The 19,264-nt window shown below is 39.1% G+C and overlaps 1 protein-coding gene across 1 annotated transcript in view; it reads left to right on the top strand.

The window, feature by feature from the left end:
* Nucleotides 1–18,043, top strand: part of PPP1R12A (protein phosphatase 1 regulatory subunit 12A) — a 99,328-nt gene extending 81,285 nt beyond the window's left edge. Inside the window, exons 19-25 of the mRNA XM_018571708.1 lie at nt 90–155; nt 1,967–1,983; nt 3,768–3,894; nt 5,685–5,789; nt 6,088–6,135; nt 10,217–10,267; nt 15,812–18,043. Of these exons, the coding sequence (XP_018427210.1) occupies nt 90–155; nt 1,967–1,983; nt 3,768–3,894; nt 5,685–5,789; nt 6,088–6,135; nt 10,217–10,267; nt 15,812–15,898 (501 nt within the window). The 3' untranslated portion in view covers nt 15,899–18,043. The remainder of the gene's footprint in view (nt 1–89; nt 156–1,966; nt 1,984–3,767; nt 3,895–5,684; nt 5,790–6,087; nt 6,136–10,216; nt 10,268–15,811) is intronic.
* The last annotated feature ends 1,221 nt before the right edge of the window (nt 18,044–19,264 follow it).

Below are 19,264 nucleotides of genomic sequence, written 5' to 3'. Positions count from 1 at the left end.
TACAGCTTGTTGGATTTAAAGCCAACTAACAAATGTTTGTAAGATTGTTTTCATATGTTGTATTTTTCCCATTTTTTTTTTTCTCTCAGAGTGATGAAAATGACCAAGAGCATGCGTCGGACACAGATGACAGCACCAACAGGAAAGACAGCCGAGTAAGTTTATGTATTTTTATTTAGTCATGTAGCAGATTTTCTTGTTTTTGTTATGCTCAAGTTCAACTTCGTCAGTCGCTGCTACCCATGATAGTTGCTGCCGTTCTGCTTCTACAGTACTGAGAGAATTATTGGTCCAAGTGGTAAATTATCCTGAAAATCCATACTGAACACTGTGGGCCACCATGCTATGGAAAAATAAGATGGAATGATATACATAATATTGGTTTTAGTAAGAGAGCCCAAAGTAGTGGTTGGAGAGGTTACATAATCTACCCCTTTTTATTTTAAGTTTTTTAACAGCAATAGTTTGGTGGCTGATATGTAAGAGAGGCTGTTTTTAGTACAATATATGGAGCATGTTCCTTTGTGAGACAGGTCCCAGATATGTATTCATTATTTGCCGTTCCATAGAAGTTTCTATAGCCACATAACTGCATGTTTCAGACTTCAGTAACTGTATACTTTCAGTATGGAGCTGTAAATCATGCTTGATTATAGAGCTACTTTTCCATTCTTTTGCCTTCCTAAACAGAGGAAGTAAATGGATAAAATGCCTCCATTAGGTACACATTAAAGCTAAACTCCTGGCAGAAGCCTTTCAGCAGCTTTAGAAATGACATTTCATACCTACCTAAGATATGATTGTCTTTTGCAATGCTTCAGCCACAGTAAAATTGTTTCCAGGAACCTGGTAAAAGAGGCCTTGATGTTCCTTATTACCTGTTTGTAAGACTGATGCCTCCTTTCCTGGGTTAACTGCCCTGTGTCTATCCCACCCATTTGCATGGTCGAATTTAAATGACAGGCCAGGAGACTTCTGGTCTGTCCGTACCATTCTCACCTGTTGATGACTATAATTTACATTGCACAATGGTAACTAGTTTGTTCCAGCAACGCCAGAAGTGGCATTGGCACTTCGCTGATACCTTGTCAGAGTGATTGGTCATAGCTGCACTTTCCGTTTGCAAAAGAGGTCATTGACTTTACAAAGGAACTTTAATCAAAAACTAGGTATTTAAAAATAAAAAGATATTTGCAAGTTTCACAGGGTTTAGGAAATAATGGTCCATACTAAAAACTTTTCCTGAGTTGAGGTTTTCAGCTGAAAAATTGTACTTTCTGCATTTTCCCCAAATTTCCATTTTCAGCTGATATGCTTCCAGTGCATCCCTACTTTTATTGTTTCTACATATCTGTGAGAGAAGGAAGTCCTAGGAAATATCCCCAGCTGAGAGAATTATCCTGATATTGTACGTTTGTAATACATAGAACATTACATTACAAGCTTACATAAACATTGGCAGGATTGCTTACAGGACAGAATAGTTTGAATAGTTTTATGGTCCTTCTTTCTACAGGTTCTTGTATAAATAAGATTAGTGCAAATTCATAGTTGGCAGGTTCCTTTGAAAAGTTTAGTCATAACGGTGTGTAGAGCATACGATCAAATTTGGCATGTGCTCAAGAATGCTACAAGTAGACAAAAGTTCACTAGTTGGCCTCATTGATCCAAAAGAGAAACTCAAGACCTACCTGTGTTGCCAAGACATTTATGGGAACGTGACAAAGTGATTTAAAACTACAGACTTTTGGCAGTCATTTAAACAAAGTTTTTAGTCATGCTTTAAGTGTCTTACTGTAAAACTCCTGGGTATTGATCAAGTAGGTTTAACTAAGCAGGAAAAGCAACCCATTCCGTCTAATGTTTAAAGATCATTTATCATTCAGTTTACTAACTGTTTGCATTGCATACTTCTATTGTGTTCAGCTGTGTGATTGTTCTCTTTTTCTTTTTCTTCCATCTGTAGATAGACATCCTGTCAAGGTAAGTGTTTGTTTTTCTTTCTGCAACACATTATGAACATTTCTTTACAATCTGTTTTGTTATGCAATTTAATGAATGGGGTATATAGACTTCTCTGCATGTTTATATACAGTACATTGGTTTGCTTACCGTACATTATTTTAGCCTGTTAGGGTTAAAATCATGTGCGGGCAAATTTGTTGGTACCCTTACAGCTCATTGAAGCAATGCTTTGTTCCTCCTGAAAAGTGATGACATTTAAATAAAAGAAATTGTCTTGTGTATACTTGCCTGCTTTTTAATGTGTCAGAGTAAAGTCAAGAAAGTATAAAAAAGACAAATGATTGCTTACTTTACAAACCTAATCTAAATGTCTGCACAGATTTATTGGTACCCCTAGAAAATAATTGGATGAAAGATAATTTTAAACTGTTTTCTGTAATTAGTATCGCACATGTCTTTAATCTTGTAGTCAGTCGGCATCTCCAAGTAGCTTGATATTCGTATAGTTGTAAATAGGTGCAGCATTTTCTTATTGCACTGTCCATCGCTTTTCGAGTGACAGTGGGCTCAAAGGACAAATCAGGAGAGCTCCACTGTTAGAAAAACCTAAAAAGACATTTTGTAATATGTCTTGAATACATATTTGCAAGCCCCAATGCTTGTTTGAGAATGTCTTTTGGAAAGATGACACAAAACCGGAGCTTTGTGGCAAGCCGCATCAGCTCTATCTTCACAGATGAAAAAAAATTAAAGCTTTCACCATACCTACCGTGAAACATGGAGGAGGCTCACTTATGTCTTTGGGCTGCTTTGTGGCATCCAGCACAGAGTGGGTGCTAACTGCAAGGCACAATGGAGTCTCAAGACTGCCAGGGAAATCTGGAGCAAAATGTACAGTCCAATGTCGGTAAGCTCTTTCCCAGTCAGTTCATGGGTCCTCCAACAGGATAATGAACCAAAACACACGGCTAAATGCACCCAAGAATGGCTAAGAACAAAACTTTGAACTATTCTGAAGTGGCCGCCTTTGAGCCCTGATCAGGATCCCGTCGAGCATCTATAAGAAAGAGCGGAAACATGCAGCCTGGAGAAGGCAACTTTCAAACCAGAAACAGCTGCAGCTGTTTTCATGAAGACCAAAACTGCCTGTTAGCAGATGCAGAAGTCTCTTTGAGAGCTGCAGGAATTGCTTAACTGCAGTAATTTCTTCTAAAGGTTGTACAAGAAAATATTAGGTTAAAGGTCCCATCATTTTTGTCCATACCATTTTAATTAATTTTATTTAAAATAAAGTCTGTTAAATCAGAAGCAAAGACTGATTTGTATTAAGTATGGCATATCTAATGATAGATGACAATTTGGTCAGTTTCAAATCATTTCGCAGAAAATTGTGGGTTCTTTTTTTTTTTATGTGGAACGGTATCAACAAATGTTGTCCACATCTGTATGTGTCTGAGAATTTGAGAACAAAGTGTAGTATCTGCATATAGCGAATAATTGAACTTGCTAACATCCTGCTAAAGAAAATGTGTAAAAATCTGTAGTAGCCATCACAGATAGCTTGTTTCATCCTAATATTGCTACATAAACCTATTAAAATGTGAAATGGTCTGCAACTCTTGTCAACATGCACTGGATGCCATAAAAGTTCAGTTTTTGTGGAAAGTGTATTTTTCTTCTGAAAATGTGTATGGCTTTTTGCATTGGAATAAAAATGTACCATTTCAGTAGTCATGCATACGGAGAAATATAGTTTCTGTTTAAAAAAGAAAAAAGGTAAATATTTGTCAATTGGTTTCCAGGTATCCGGGAACTTCAGGTATTTTATCCAGTGACCGATATGAATCAAATATTGGATCTTCTAGTTATTTAGAAAGAGGAAAACTTTACAGCAGACTATACAGAGATGATTCAACAGATTTTAAAAAGGTAATGATCACCATTCTGCACACAGAATATGTTTTTGCTGTTGATTTCCAGGCTTAGAGTGTTTCCACTGTTGCAGTCAAATTTAGGAAAGCCCTTCTATATGTTTGAGTTTCTATTGACAAAGGAAACCAAAAATATTTTTTAGAAATATTTCTTACCTTTTTTAGATGTTTTGTTGCAGCAGACAAGATGGCTGTTTCCATGTTTTTCTGAGCACCTTCATAATCTGCACTAATAGAATGACTTAGAAATTGGAGGATTGTGTTTCTCTCAATACCTTTTTGTTAATATTTGAATGCAGAAGCCATGGCTGTAATCCTTTAACCCACATGTGCCAAACACAAGCCCTGCCACGCCATTATATGTGGCCCTTGCACTTCTCCTGTAGCTGCGGCACCGCTCTTATCTCTGCCCCCACCTTGTCTCCGATACTAAGCACCTATACCAGCGCTTTAAATTTTTAAGCCCTAGACTTCTACTTTCAGAGCTAGTTGTTACTTAAAAGAGAACTATGGGGTAAGTGTTTTTCCCCATAGTTGTCTTTAGGGTCACGGGAGGACATACACTAGCGTTACCCAAAGCTCAGTATATAGGGGGCTAGTGCCCACGATATACTGAAAGCACTGCAGCCGGGACGGATCCCTACAATACTGTCATGATCCACCCAGCTGCGTGAATGACAGCTGGCTCTGCCTATCTATCCTTTGTCACAGGTCGGCTCTAACTATGAGGTGAGTGGAAATCACTCACCTCATAGTTCTCAAGTATTACCAAAACCAGTAATAATCGAATGCAGAGGCAATAATTTAATATGATGGAGTAGGTACATTTATAGTCTTACAAAATACAACCGACTCTTTTGAGGGAAACCTGCTTTAACCCGTCGCAGACCCTCCTAACTTTACAAAGAAGCAAGTAGAAACTTTAACCCTTAAGAAGCCAAGTAACCCTAACACGAGTAAAAGCAATTTAATCTGCAAGAATTATTTTTTTAAACTTGTATCTGAATGTGCAACAAATATTAAATCGGTGTTATGCCAGCTTGGCTGCGAAAGTGGACACTTTAAGGACAGTATTTTCTATTCAGTCTGCTAGCCTGCAGGTTATAAATGTATTTTCTCATTCTAGGCTGATTGCACACAGGAAATTGTGTAGCAGTTATAGATGTAATTTTCCAGAGTTTGTATCATGTCTACACAGACACAAATTATTGCTGTGACATGAACATCAATTACGGCATTGGATGGCCTAAGTATTTGCTGAAGCTGGCAAATGTCCTGTTGAGGATGAGTCGCTCGGCTACTGAGCTACACAATCCCTGGGGTTTCTATGAAAGCCGTTCAATTAGCAGCAGGTGGTTTTCCCCAATAAGATTTCTGACTCCGTTATGATGCTATAAATACACTAGTTTGATATAGGGTTGTGGTCATACGGTGCTGTTACATTAAATGTGATTTTATTGTAAAATCACAGTTTTGTAGCGAGTACATGTAGATGAGGGACTTGCACTGCATGTCGTCTCACTGCTTCAGCGTGGCATAGAAATGTATGGTGGCCTGCATGTACCATTTTTTTGAGACCTGGATTGCTCTACCGCATGCGATGGGGAAAGAAATTCTGTGCTGAGCTGTTGCAGCTCAGTAAGGCCACACATGCTGTTCTTTCCTATGACAAAACTGCAGAATATCATGGTGCTTGCCTCACAACAAGTTCAGTGTACATAGAATGTGAATACTACTGTGCTTTGTTATTGGACTCATGCATAGTATCTTTTTTTTTTTTTATTCCAGTTGTATGAACAAATTATAGCAGAAAATGAGAAGTTAAAGGCCCAGTTGCATGACACCAACCAGGAATTAACAGAACTAAAGTTACAGCTTGAAAAAGCAACACAGGTTTGGATATACCTTTTTAAAACATTTTAGGTTTTGTACTATGCTAAGACGTGGGTAGATCCAGGCAGTGGTTTTGTCAATTTTGATGTGTTTGATAGCTGTTACAGGACTGGCTTCCTAGGAGTTGCTGCACTATTTGTACTATTAGTATTTCTGTTCTGTAGAGGAATAGCTTGTATTTTATATTTCCTTTCTAACCTGACCGTATTATTTGAAGTCAGGGACATTTGGCAGGAGGGTATGCATCCTGCTGATGTCTACATTTTATAAAGTCTGTGTGGTCTTTTCTGTGTTTCAGCGGCAAGAACGATTTGCAGATAGATCACTTCTAGAAATCGAAAAAAGGGTAAGTTTTTGTATATTCCTGTTTAAGTATCATCACTGAATGAATCCAATCTGTGATGATGATATAATATAATATGGGAACGGCCACTTCTCACTTGATTCTATAGGTGCAGCTTTTGGACTTTCACTCTAATCCTTTCATCCCTATTTGAGTTATTAAAGGAGAACTATGTGGTTAAGGCTTTTCCCCATAGTTCTCCTAAGGGTCACGGGAGAACACAAACAAGCGTCCTCTCGTCACCCAAAGCTCAGTATACCGCGAGGTTGCAGTATACTGAGACGCTGGAACGGATCCCGACATTACTCTCGAGATCCACCCAGCTGCGCAAGTGATAGCTGGCTCCGCCTATCTTACATAGTAGGTAAGGTTGACTAAAGACAAGGGTCCATCCAGTTCAACCTATATGTGTATGGATGGGTGTATGTGATTCTGTGTCTGTATTTATACAGCGCTAACACTGCCCATACTTTTGTATATGAAGTGAAATAAGAAACTCATAGAGAAGTTTCTTGAATTTATCAACGCTCTCAGCGGAGACTACCGCCTGTGGAAGGGAATTCCACAATTTCTCTACTCTTCACAGTAAAAAAAAAAAAACCCTACGAATTCTAAGACTAAACCCCCTTTCCTCCAACCTCTTATTGTGTCCCCGTGTTCTCAATACAGTTTTCGGATAAAACAGTTTGTTTCGAATATTGCGGTCCCCACTGATGATTTTGTAGACTGCAATAAGATCCCCTCTTAATCGCCTCTTTTCTAAGGTGAATACGTTTAATTTCTGAAGGCGGTCTTTCATAACTCAGGCCCTCTATCCCTTTAATTCATTTTGTAGCCCTGACTGAACTCTCTCCAGCTCGAGGACGTCTTTCCTGAGAGTTGGCAACTAAAACTGCACCGCATACTCAAGATGAGGCTGAACCAATTATTTATAAAGTGGTAGTATTACTCTTTTCTCCCTTGCTACAATTTCTCTTTTAATGCACGCCAGAATCCTGTTTGGTTTGCTAGCTTCTGCTTGGCATTGCTTACTATTGCCAAATCTGTGATCCATGAGGACCGCCCAGGTCTTTTTCTTTGTCCGACTTCCCTAACGTAGCACCCCCCAAACAGTAGTTTGTGCACACGTTCTTTGCTCCCATGTGCATAACCTTAAATTTTTCAACAATAAATCTCAGTACAACACAACAAAAAAGTTTACTCTGTAGTTCGGATTTAAAATGAACCTGACTTAACCTAAAACATCTCTAAGGCAAGAGTAGCAGTGCAGAAGTGCAAGCACCCTGTGGTGCCTTAAAATATCTGTATTAGTCGATCAATGTCCCTGTGAAGATGCTTGGATTCCAGACCCAGGCTGTACATGGTGCCTTCATTTCTGCCCTAACTAAGCCCTGTCCACTCCCAACAAAAAGCCTCACCTCACCCATTAAACTATCGAATGACAAAACCCCAGTGGACAACAGAGGCTCTGACAATCGACAGTTGAATGAGCGAGGTGGGGCCCATCGTCGAAGCAGAGCAAAATCGTTTTAGCCCCGTTATTGCCTTAGAAACATTCCAGGTCAGGTTTACTTTCAGTTTAACCTTTTACGACACGTTTGACCTAGAGGAAGGTAAAACAAAAGCCTCTGGGAAATTGATGTTTTGATAGGAGGGCAAAAACTATTTTTGAATATTACATCTGTTTAAATCAGCAAATAGTTAAAAATAATGAAGGCATGTTTAAATTTGTTCCATGCAGACCTTGAACCATCTTCTGTTTATGCCCTGATTTTATAAAACCAGAACTGCCTAAACTAAAGAACTAGAAGCCGAAAAGCATGGAGATTTCCATAAGAGTTTATTAATTGGTTCACTAGAGCCTATCTAGATGCAGAGCCAGCTGTACCCGCCCCCTCCCAGTCCGTTCCGCCAGTCAGCACTGGAGGATCGGACAGGGGAGGGGGTGAATCCCTGCAGGGCGCCGTGAGTGACAGTCGCAGCTCTCTGCACGCATAGCTCTAGAAGTGAGCGAGCGCCGGTATGTGTTCGCTCACTTCCCGATCTACTGAGCTGACCTGTGACAAGTCTCATTGTCACAGGTCGGCTCAGATTATGAGGCTGAGTGAAAATCACTCGCCTCAAAATTCTCCTTTAACTGGAACATGCATAGAACCAGTAAAATCTGCAAAGACTAAACTGACAACCTGCTTGCTTGTTTCTGGTCAATGACTTGCTGTCGAGTGAAGCCAGGATGGGGAAGACTTGTTTAGTCTATTCAAACTGCAAGCCTGGTTTCTGTCTTAGAGTTGTTAAAATGCACAAATAAAATCATTTACTGAGACAGTTGTGAACATGGAAGTAAGTGGCAAAGAAACCAAGTAGCTCCTTTTGTTAAAACAGTTTACATGATGGCGTTTTAAAGAGTTCATTTGTAGGTGTTACAGAGCAGGCTTAGTCACCCCCTGGCATCTTCTATCGCTTGGCGACTGCAGTGGCAAATATTTACCGCTATTGTTCCACCTGCTTATCTTTGCTCTGCCTTCTGCATTCTCTATGAAATAAAATACAATTCCTACATTCTGTGGCACCCTGTTGTATTGGCAATGACCATTCTGCAGGCCAAGGAACTTGCTACCAGAGATTAACTGTAGGTCATTTAATTCTCCAAAATGTAATAAAATTAAAATGATTTCTCTGTGGACTGGCCCTTTACATAAGTAGACCAAAACCATGAACAGTTTAACATCGAACGCATTCAAAGGATGTAATAAAATGTACAATAACACAGTAGCTGCATCATAATTTGATTGAAGTGATTTGTGTCTGAAAAGTAATCAAAAACGACCCAGTATGAGCGCGCCATTTTATGCTGCTTTATCTGTGCAATATCTCCGATTTGCATGAAGGTATTACATCTCCGATATTGGACTTTATTTGCTGCTGTCTCTAAACAGTCTCTAGCCTGCATTATATTCTACACCTTAAAGCTTTTCCTTCACTTATGGTTTGCCAGTCTTTTTAATAGGAAGTGTTTCCATATTTATACGGCATTTACAGGGAATCTGTCACGAGCTCACATCGCTTAAATAGTGTCTTTCTGACACCGGGCATGGAAATGTCTTACCATTGCCGTATTATAAATACGTTTTCAAATCCCTCAATTCCAGGTTTGGGGCTATAGATTCCTAGCTTCGTGATATTAGTGGCACCTTCCTGCAAAGCACTGAATGCTCAGCAATCCATTGGGTGTTGTCCAGACTGTTGGTTGTAGGGGGGTTAGACTGACCTCTGACTCTGAAGCTATGTCATGATCTGCATTCTGTGAGTGCTTGGGGTTCAAGGATGCTCGGTGTGTGCTAAAGAGGATTTACAACAAGACAGTGGTATTTATCCTTATGCTTTGCTGTTCGTTATCAGTTTATTCCATGTGGTCTAGTAGTAGTCAAAATTGACGCGTTTCAGGGGCAAGCCCCCTTCCTCAGAATCACATGAAACGCGTCAATTTGGCTGACTGCAGTCGGTGGACGGTGATGTGACCGGAGACTACCGTGTTACATGGTCGGGGATATACCATGTTGGGTTAACAGTGTGGCCTCTCATTTGTTGTTAAAGCCTGATGAAAACGTGTGAGTACTTTTATCCCTTGTTTTATTTATTGTAATAAACGATTGTACACACGGAGGTGGCGCTCTGTTCCCTTTTGTTTTCTATATTCGTGGTGGAAGCCCCAGAGCCTTGGATGAGCAGCCCCTCAAGTCTGTGTAAAAAAACTGTGATAAATTGTTGAAAACTTTGAGTGTGCAACAGCAAGTGGATTGTTCAGCTGGCAGCCATTAGCGCCAAGAGCTAAAGAAAACCTTTTTTTTACTGTGCAGATAGGAATGGAGTGTGTAAGTGCCAAGTTACTTAAAGTTGCTGTGAAAACCTACATTTTAAGACAAACCAGTGGAAAGCACAGTCTCTGCTAGAAATGTGCTACAGATGTTAGAAGCAAACTTTTGTTCCATTGCAGGCAGTCCTTATGGCAGTTAAATGGTGTTTCTTTACCTTCTCCATCTGTACCACTTACTCATACATAGTATACCTCTGCTGCTCTCTTTAGGAAAGAAGAGCTTTGGAGAGACGAATATCTGAAATGGAAGAAGAACTTAAAGTAAGTATTCAGATTAAGGGTAAAGCCTAAATGAGTGTGTACGAAGTCATACAAATTATGATGGCACAACCTGTAATTAAAATCACTCTATAAATGAGTGGACAGTATAGTCATCTATTCTTTTTATTTCATACTGTTGCACTTCAATTCAGTATACAGTCCACACCCCTCTGTATTATAGGTAGTAATGCATAAAGGGCGCAGGATCTGTAAGACTTGAAAAGCCTCATTGACGGGATAATTATAAAATTGCATAGAAAGCAGATGGGCACAGAATGTAAGGTGCAGTTCATTTGTCATGTTTGAATTTTATAAATGGTGTTTTCTGTCATGTGCAGGAAAAGGAAACAAACTAATGCAATTGACCTTTTAAGCATGTGCAAGGTTCTCAAAGTTCAATCTACTTTGATTACTTATTTCCAATGCATTGGGTATATTAAACCAGTTAGACATTAAGTGCTATTTTAAGAGTGTAAAGCTGGTGATAACCAAGTAGAAGCATAATGTTCAAGCACAAAAGTTGTGCCACGAGCTACATGGTCTATTTATCATCTTAAGGTGTGCGCGCACGCGCTTCTAAGAGATATGGGAAGAGTCACTGTATTAGCTTTGTTTCTATCTAAAGGCAAAACCACCTTCACTACAGCTTTACCAAGCCTGCCAGGAGTTAACATGTTTGATGTTTTAATTTGATGTTCACAGGGTAAAGTGGATATCTGTATACCTGGTCCTCAACATTTAAAACTTGGTTTACACTTGTCCCTGGACTATAGAATTTGGGGACCCAGTGCTTTTGACTCGGCACCAAATCTTTTAGCTAAAAATCCTAATAACACTCTTAGCCTTTTGACTTTTAACTTAAAAATCTTGCAATATGATGCCATGTGTTTAGATATGTGAATGCAAAATGTGTAGAATGCAGGTCTTTTGTTTGGTGTACGTCCTTAATTCCCTTTTATCCTATACATCATCTTTTCACTTCTGTCATGTCTGTTTAAATCTGCAGAACCTCCATCAAGTAAAACAGATACAAACTTTGAGACAGTTAAATGAACGACTGGTGGCTGAAAACAGAGCTTTGACCAGAGTTGTTGGCAAGCTCTCAGAGTCCTGTAGGCAGCTACAGTCTGTGGACTTGTAATTCCTTCTCCTATGGCTAGCCAGGCAGGTGCCCTGTTTGAGCTAATGCCTTGCTATGATCTGCTGTTAGTGCATAAGTATGGCTGGGGATTTGCTTGTTAATTACAGTGTGGCTTTTTTGCATGCAGTGCTTAACGTTTGAAATGGTAATCCCCAGTGCGAACCCTCATCATTTTCTTTTACCCGAATAGAAATTAAAATTCCCAGTGTTCTCCTTCAGAAGATAGGATCTAGTCAGAATGTAGATGTAGGTCAGTGTCACATGAGTGCCTTTTACAATCCCACTTTTGTAAATTAAAAACCACCACGTGTGCGCTTCCATCTTGCATAAGTAAATACTATATGTTCAGGATGCTCACAAGATTTTGCTTGCTGGAAATCTCAGCAAGTAGCGTACTGTTTTATCAAAACTGGAGCAAACACAATCTGGAGCAGTTGTTGCCCGTGGCAACCAATCAGCTTCTCTCTCCAGTGTGCCCAGAAGAGATTTGAAAATGAGAGAGAGAGAGAGGCTGATTGGCTACCTTGAAAATCTTCTCCAGATTTTGTCTGCTCCAGTTTTGATAAATTCCTCCCTATGTGTTTTTTGTAGATGTCCTTCCCCTGACAGCCCAAATCTGTCCTCCTTTTGAAAAGTATATACTTTCTTTTTAAAACAGTCTGTTTACCTATGAGCCAATAAGACCAAATGTATTGCATCTGTTAAACAGACAATTCGGTGATAGAGCTGCTTTAAGACTTGTTCATGTACTGTTATTGGTAATATATTTCAAGTTGTGACATTACTATGGAGTATATTGACCTTTTTCCATGTCTTTGTTTTACCAAATTTCAGGCAACAAAATGAACACACTTTAACTAGTGAACACAGACAGAAAAATGTCTGTGTGACCTGTTGTTCTTTTCGAAGGAGTTGTAATTCTTGATAGCCAGTCTTGTGATCCATGCACCCAGGAGGTAGAGAGCATAACCAGGCCCTTGACCTCCACTGCAGTAACACAAGCTTAGTCAAAAACCTATCCCCAAACCTGCAGTTTGGCCACTAAAGGAGCAGTAGTACACCGAGGTCATTACAGTGCATGTACTTAGGACATGAACCTCGACATGCTGCTGCTTCTCCTTAGTTCTCTTAGGCTTACTCCCAGTCTTAATAATTCCTCATCCTTATACATGTCTTCTAAAAACCCAAGCCTTCCATCAGTTTCCATCTATCTGTCCTCCAGCACAACTTCTGCTAACATCACTCTGTACCCCAAATCTCAGACCGTCCTGGTCCAAGCAGACACGAGTTAAATGTCAGACTTGCTTGCATAAGGCTTGGGGACCATAGTCCCCAGACATATAACACAACCAGATGATCGGACTGCCTGTTTTGTGCAAGAACAGTTGTCAACTCTTCATTTTAGTGGCCAAGCTGGTAGGTACTTTTCCTAGGACAAGTCTATCCTGTTCTGTGATTTTGGGTTTTTGTTTTAACCCCTTCGTGACGGGAGACGTACAGCCACAAAGGGACCAAATGACTCGTCACGTACACTGTACCTTAATATCGGGTGTCAGAGTGAAAGCAGAGCGGACACACATGCCGGCAAAAGCTTTTGCCGGCATTCTGACAGCTCGTATAGATCTCGCTATACTGGCTTTTTTTTTTTTCCTTTCACCAATAGATACATAATCTATTCCTGAAAGAAGAATGTTTCAGTTTGCTGATTGTTGTTGCAACAATCAGAAAACCTTTAGTGACAGCTGAATCCTGAACTGCTGCAGGATCAGTGTCACTAACATATTATCGGCTGTTCTGAAGTTTGAAGCAGCCTGATAATAACCAAAAATTATTAATTTATCAAGCAGTAACAGTGAGATTAATTCACAATGACTGCTTGATATAATTAAATAAATAAAATAACATTTTTAAGTTTTAAAAAAAGTGAAAAGTGTAAAAAAAAAACAACAAATGTGTAAAAAAATAAATAAAAATAAGGGATAAATGAATGTATTTATTGCATTTTTTTAGCTGTGCTGTTTTTGTAAAAAAAATACTACAAATCAAAACTGGGAAAAAAGTGTTTTTTTAACGGTGTTTTTTCCTCCTTTTTTTTATATTTTATTTGTCCTAAGTGAGGCGTTAGACACACATATGTGATATAAATATATAGCCCTATCTGTCCTCTAAAAAACAATATATAATATGTGTGGGTGCACTTTGTAAGAAAGTATATTACTGACGTGGAAGAATCACACAGCAAAAATGTCAAAAGTGTCAGTCATTTACGAACAGAAACTAAAAACAAGCTCAGTCATGAAGGGGTTAATCAATTACTATGAGGACTGGTTGTGTTTTAAAGCATATGTCAAGGCCAAATTAAAAACATTTTAGTACATCTCTGCAAAGTCCCTTTAACCCCTTCATGACTAAGCTTGTTTTTGGTTTCTGTTCGTAAATGACTGACACACTTTTGACATTTTTGCTGTGTGATTCTTCCACGTCAGTAATATACTTTCTTACAAAGTGCACCCACACATATTATATATTGTTTTTTAGAGGACATATAGGGCTATATATTTATATCACATATGTGTGTCTAACGCCTCACTTAGGACAAATACAAATTAAAAAAAGAGGAAAAAACGTAAACTTTTTTTCCCAGTTTTGATTTGTAGTTGACATCCATTACTGAAAGGTAACCGCTGATTCTCAGCGGTTAGCAGCCTTCTAGTGCAGCAAATAACTCGTCACGTACAGTGTACGTGACGAGTCATTTGGTCCCTTTGTGGCTGGACGTACAGTGTACGTCTCCCGTCATGAAGGGGTTAAACATACTGCAAGTGTTGTGCCAGAGATCTAGTATGCTCCTACCTACGTCTGACAATTCCTAAGCACGGGCTGTTAGCCCTGCAAAGGTTTGACTCGAGACTGATGGTAACAAATGATTTACATACCTACTGATTGTTGCTGTTTAATGTTGGAGGTTGACAAACATGTCATCTAGGTTTTGAGTTAAAGTGTCCCAGTTTTGACTGATCACCAAATCTTGGAGGTAGTTTGTGGTTCGGTACGGAAGAAAGAACAGCATAGTGAGGTATATCCTACAATGGACTTTGTAGCTGTGCCTGATCTGCGATCTCCTCTTTTCAGCGTGGTCTCTGGGCACACGTGCATTGCTTGAGGGCTTGAATGGCTCAGTGTGCTGCCCTCAACCAGGCTTAGTGCTACTGTACAGGAGATTACAGGAGGCTATGTTTCAAGACATAAAGGTGTTTACACTAGCTCGATTTTAAAAAGCTTCATTATGATTTTTTTATTTGTTTGTGTTTTATATATTTGCCCTAAATTGAGCTTTAACCCTTTTGCTGCCAGAGCCAATGCTTAGCAATTTTTATATTTTTTTGCACATGTTAGGCCTGACAATTACTCGAAATCCCCAAACATATTTTCTGAAAGCAGAGACCCAGGAAAATAAAATGATGGTAGTTGCAATTTGGGTGTGGGTTTTTTGAGGAAGGTTGTCACCGCTGCACTCGATTGAAGCTAAATGAACACAGTTCGTGCTTAACAGGCTTCTTCCCAGGTCCCGGTGGTGTGGGAATGACTGCAATAAAAGCCTGGGTGTTTGCTGATGTGTCTCCGCTCTAAATCCTGACACCCTGTCATGGATGTCCCAGGAATACATATGGGGGGGCTCATTGTGCAGCCTGTCAAAGTGATCAAGCGGTTTTACAGCTACCCACATCCTTTCTAACATAGACAACAGGCTGCAGAAGAAATGTAAACAGACTCTAGGCACCTATAATGGTCAGGGAGCTGCTTACAGGTTGACGCTGCTGCGGCCATAGTGCTTTACATCCATGGCAACAAAAGGGTTAAGGAAACCTATATTTTATTCGATACTTAGTAAGTAAAACCTATATATGGTCTGGTTGCACATTTGCTTTTCTTTATACGAGGAGATATATGGCTTTCAGCATGTATTATAAGGCTTGATGCAAACTTTAATAGTTGTGGAAGTGTTTCTGTGCATTAACACCATCCAGTTTTGTCACATAGAGACAATGCCAAGTACACTTTTTCCTGAACATTAAATGGTAATCACATTTATGTGTAGATGGGAGGATTTGTAGCATCTTCCTGTGTCTCCCATGTTCATTTTCTGCTATAGAATACTGCGACACAATCATTTTGTCTTAGACAACCATTTATTGTTTCATTATACTACACATAATTTGAATACAGGGACATTACTCCTTTACGTACACAGTTCCATAGTATATGAATTTAAAGGAGTAGGCTGTTAAATTGCCTATCTTTACCTGGAAGACTACGTTTAGCTGTTTAAAGTTGAGACTTGCAATGGATTTTCTATCAAGGTTTTGTTTTTTAAACCTCCATATTGTTCTTTCTCCAAACAGATGTTACCTGACCTGAAAGCAGACAACCAGAGGCTGAAAGATGAAAATGGAGCCTTAATCAGAGTTATAAGCAAGCTTTCCAAATAGAAAATGGTTTTACCACAGCAGCAGTTTAATGGCATTGCACATGTGTAACTCCAGTGGACCATAGTGTGGCAGTCACTGGATCTGTGGGGGAATATTCCTTGGCAACTGTAACTTTCACAAATCCTGCCAAACTCCCTCCTCCTTCTTTTTTTTTTTTTTTCCATTTTGTACAAAAGAAAATTTGTTTTGTATTAAAGTGCGGCTGCTGAGGGGAGAAAAAGTGACTATGAATTCTTGTTTACAGTTACAAAGTGCAAGAAAAGTGTTCAAGGCCAGAAGCCTCCTATATTTAACCAGTAAGCCTTAGTTGTACATATGCCTTTTTGCTATCAAGCAGCTTTCTGCTACCACAGACAGTTACCACACAGTTTATGTTGTGCCACACATGAAATCTTTCAGTTCACTTTATTTTTACTTCTATGTAACATTCTCTTGAAATTTTAAGTCGGGTGACTGTGCCAGCAATTCTTTCATATAGTTTGTAGACCGCTTATTGAAGTACTGTACGTAGCCTGTCATGTTCACGCTGATGTTGTACTGACACAGCTTACTGGGATGTCGGCAACAGAGCTACAGGTTGACTAGGCCTAATGTATAGGTTTACAGAAACTCGAAGTGTCACAGTTCATGACCATTAGGAAATCAGTTTTAATGACTTATTTGACTACTCAGACATTAGAGGGGAAGTTGCACTTGGTGTGCTAAGCTAATCTCTGTAAAATGAGAAGGTAAAACCTTTTCCCTTCTAGCCATCACTTTTATAAGGTTTGAATGAGATATTCAGTACTATAGCCTCCATACTCCTTTTTAGCAGGTACTGAGTTGTTTTTTTTTTTTTTTTTTGCATGTGTATATATTTGTGTGCGTGTATATACAGAAGTATATAGATATGCTAGTTTATATCTATATATTGGTATATATGGAGAAGCTGTATCGTTTCCAAACCACTGTGTGGCATGCTCAGATCCACTTCCTTGTCCGCAATGTCTGTTACTCCAGGTTAGATTATTCCTAAGTAGTAGTGATCTTAATAAAGTTCAGTCATTTTATGGTATATTGTCTATTTTATGGAGGCGTGACTTTAGTTATAACTGTAAAATATTCTGATTTTGTTATTTTTCTTTTTAAGTCACAACTATTAAAAGTATGTTATTATTTCACTACATTTCATGTTTCTTTTGAGTGCTGTCAATATCATTTTGTGCTAGTCAGTGAAGTCACGATGCTTATAATTCTAACATGCACTCTCTTGTGTAAATGCACTGTTATCATGTCAGAAGGCATGTAATTTAATACCACCATCATATCTATTTTCTACATTTCAGTGGCCTTTTTGCAGAAAGTAAAAGTAACAAATATTATAAATATGTATGTGTATACGGCTAAGTGAGAGTTGCTGCTTTTTTCCTTTTTTTTTTTTTCTTTTTTAAAGCTTTTATATTTTCACTGACCTATGAGAATGACGGCATAACAATGGCACATGAATTATCTAATCCACTGAAACAGCTTGGTCATTAAAACAAAGTTGTAAATTGTAAAGCTTTCAGCAGCTATTGTATTGTTGACTATAATGTATACTATATTAAATGTGAATTTGTACCCCTTTAATTTACGAAAGAAAAAAAAAAAGGTCATTGTGATCTACTGCCTATTTTTGGGGGGATTCTTTGGTTATCCAGACTTTATGTCCTTCTGTTTTGGTTTCTACGTTTTATGGAGATACATTGCCTTGCTCTTACTGCCAAGCTCAGGATTCTTGACTTTTTAAAGGTACAAAGATAATAGTGGGGTGTTGCTGTTCATTTATTGTGTATGTGAGGGTCTTAAAGAGTTGCATCTTGAGGATGCAAGTAAAAGAACTGTACAGCAGACGACGAAACTGCACGATTGTGGAGATGCTAGATTGCTTAAATTATGGGTTATACTTGGCAAACGTTTGGGTGTCTGTGAAGAATGATTAAATATTTCTAATTTAGTATTTTATATTTAGTTTATTTATTCTTTATCTAAACAGATTGGCTACTGTGCTACAGTGATTTTATTGGTGGTAATGAGCAAGCTCTGTATCTGCATGAAACTCCTAACAAACCTAGTCTTTTGAGAAAAGTGTATTTTGACATATACAAATAAAAATGAATTAAACTATTTTCCCTGTGTGCATAAACATGTTAAAGAAGTCATTGCATTGAAGGCTTTTCAACACTGGCATTACTAGGTTTGTAAGGCCTTAAGTCTATACAGTAGCCTTTTGGGTCAAATGTCTGCATATTACATTTGCACGTATTAAAAAATGCTTTACTGACTAGTTTGGGTGAATCATCCAAATATTTATACTGCTTGTGAAATAAAGGTCATATTAAATACAAGCTCTTAAAATCAGCAGCGTGGCTTCTCCCATAGTCTTTATGATTTGGCACAATGTTGTACGCAAAAATCATTTCAATCAAATTGCGGCAAGGAGGACTACCAATGTTTTCCTAAAAGAGAACATTATCACCACCTGCCTAATATTGAGTATGTCCCCCTTCTGCCACCAGAACAGTCCTGGCATGGACTCCACTAGGCCTCTAAAGATGCTGTGGTAATTGGCACCAAGCCGTCAGTAGCAAATCCATTAAGTCCTGTAAATTTGTGGAGTGGGGCCCTCATTAATGGGACTTGTCTCTCCAGCACATCCCAGCGATGTACAATTGGATTGAAATCTGGAGATATTGGAGGCCAAGTCAACAAACTGAACTCTTTGTTGCATTCCTCAAACCGTTCTTGAACCATTTTTGCAGTGTGGCAGGGTAAGAGGCCTGCTGCAGTCAGGAAATACAGCTTCCATGAAAGGGGTGTATTTGGTCAGCAACAATGTTTAGGTAGGTGGTATGTGTCAAAGTAACATCCACATGAATAGTAGGACCCAAGGTTACCCAGCAGACATCGCCCAAAGCATCACATGGCCTTACTCGGCTTGCTTTGTTCCCGTAGTGCATCCTGGTGCCATCTCTTCCCCAGGTAAGTGACACACATGCACTCGGTTATCAACATGATATAAAAGAAAATGTGATCCATCAGACCAGATGTAAGTCGATGGAGAGACCCTCCGCACTCCTCACAGCAGTCCTGGCCAGATGAGAAAAGGTGGTGCTCGCAGTGATGTATTACCACGGATGACAAACACAGGAAAAGTAGGAAATCACCAGCACTCAGTAATAAAGATAAATATGTCCCTTTTTATTGAACAATAAGCGTCAGACAGCCATAAAAAAAACGACGTTTCAGGGCCGCGCAACGTCCCTTCCTCAGGGCAGAAAGATGTGACCACAAACGTCGGGTTTTTTTGGATGTCTGTGATGCTTATTGTCCAATAAAAGGGACATA

This window comes from Nanorana parkeri, unplaced genomic scaffold (assembly GCF_000935625.1).
Source record: "Nanorana parkeri isolate BGI_ZX_2015 unplaced genomic scaffold, ASM93562v1 scaffold1813, whole genome shotgun sequence".
Taxonomy (NCBI): Eukaryota; Metazoa; Chordata; class Amphibia; order Anura; family Dicroglossidae; genus Nanorana; species Nanorana parkeri.
Note: the sequence above shows the minus strand (reverse complement) of the source record. Positions and strands in the feature narration are given on the sequence as shown.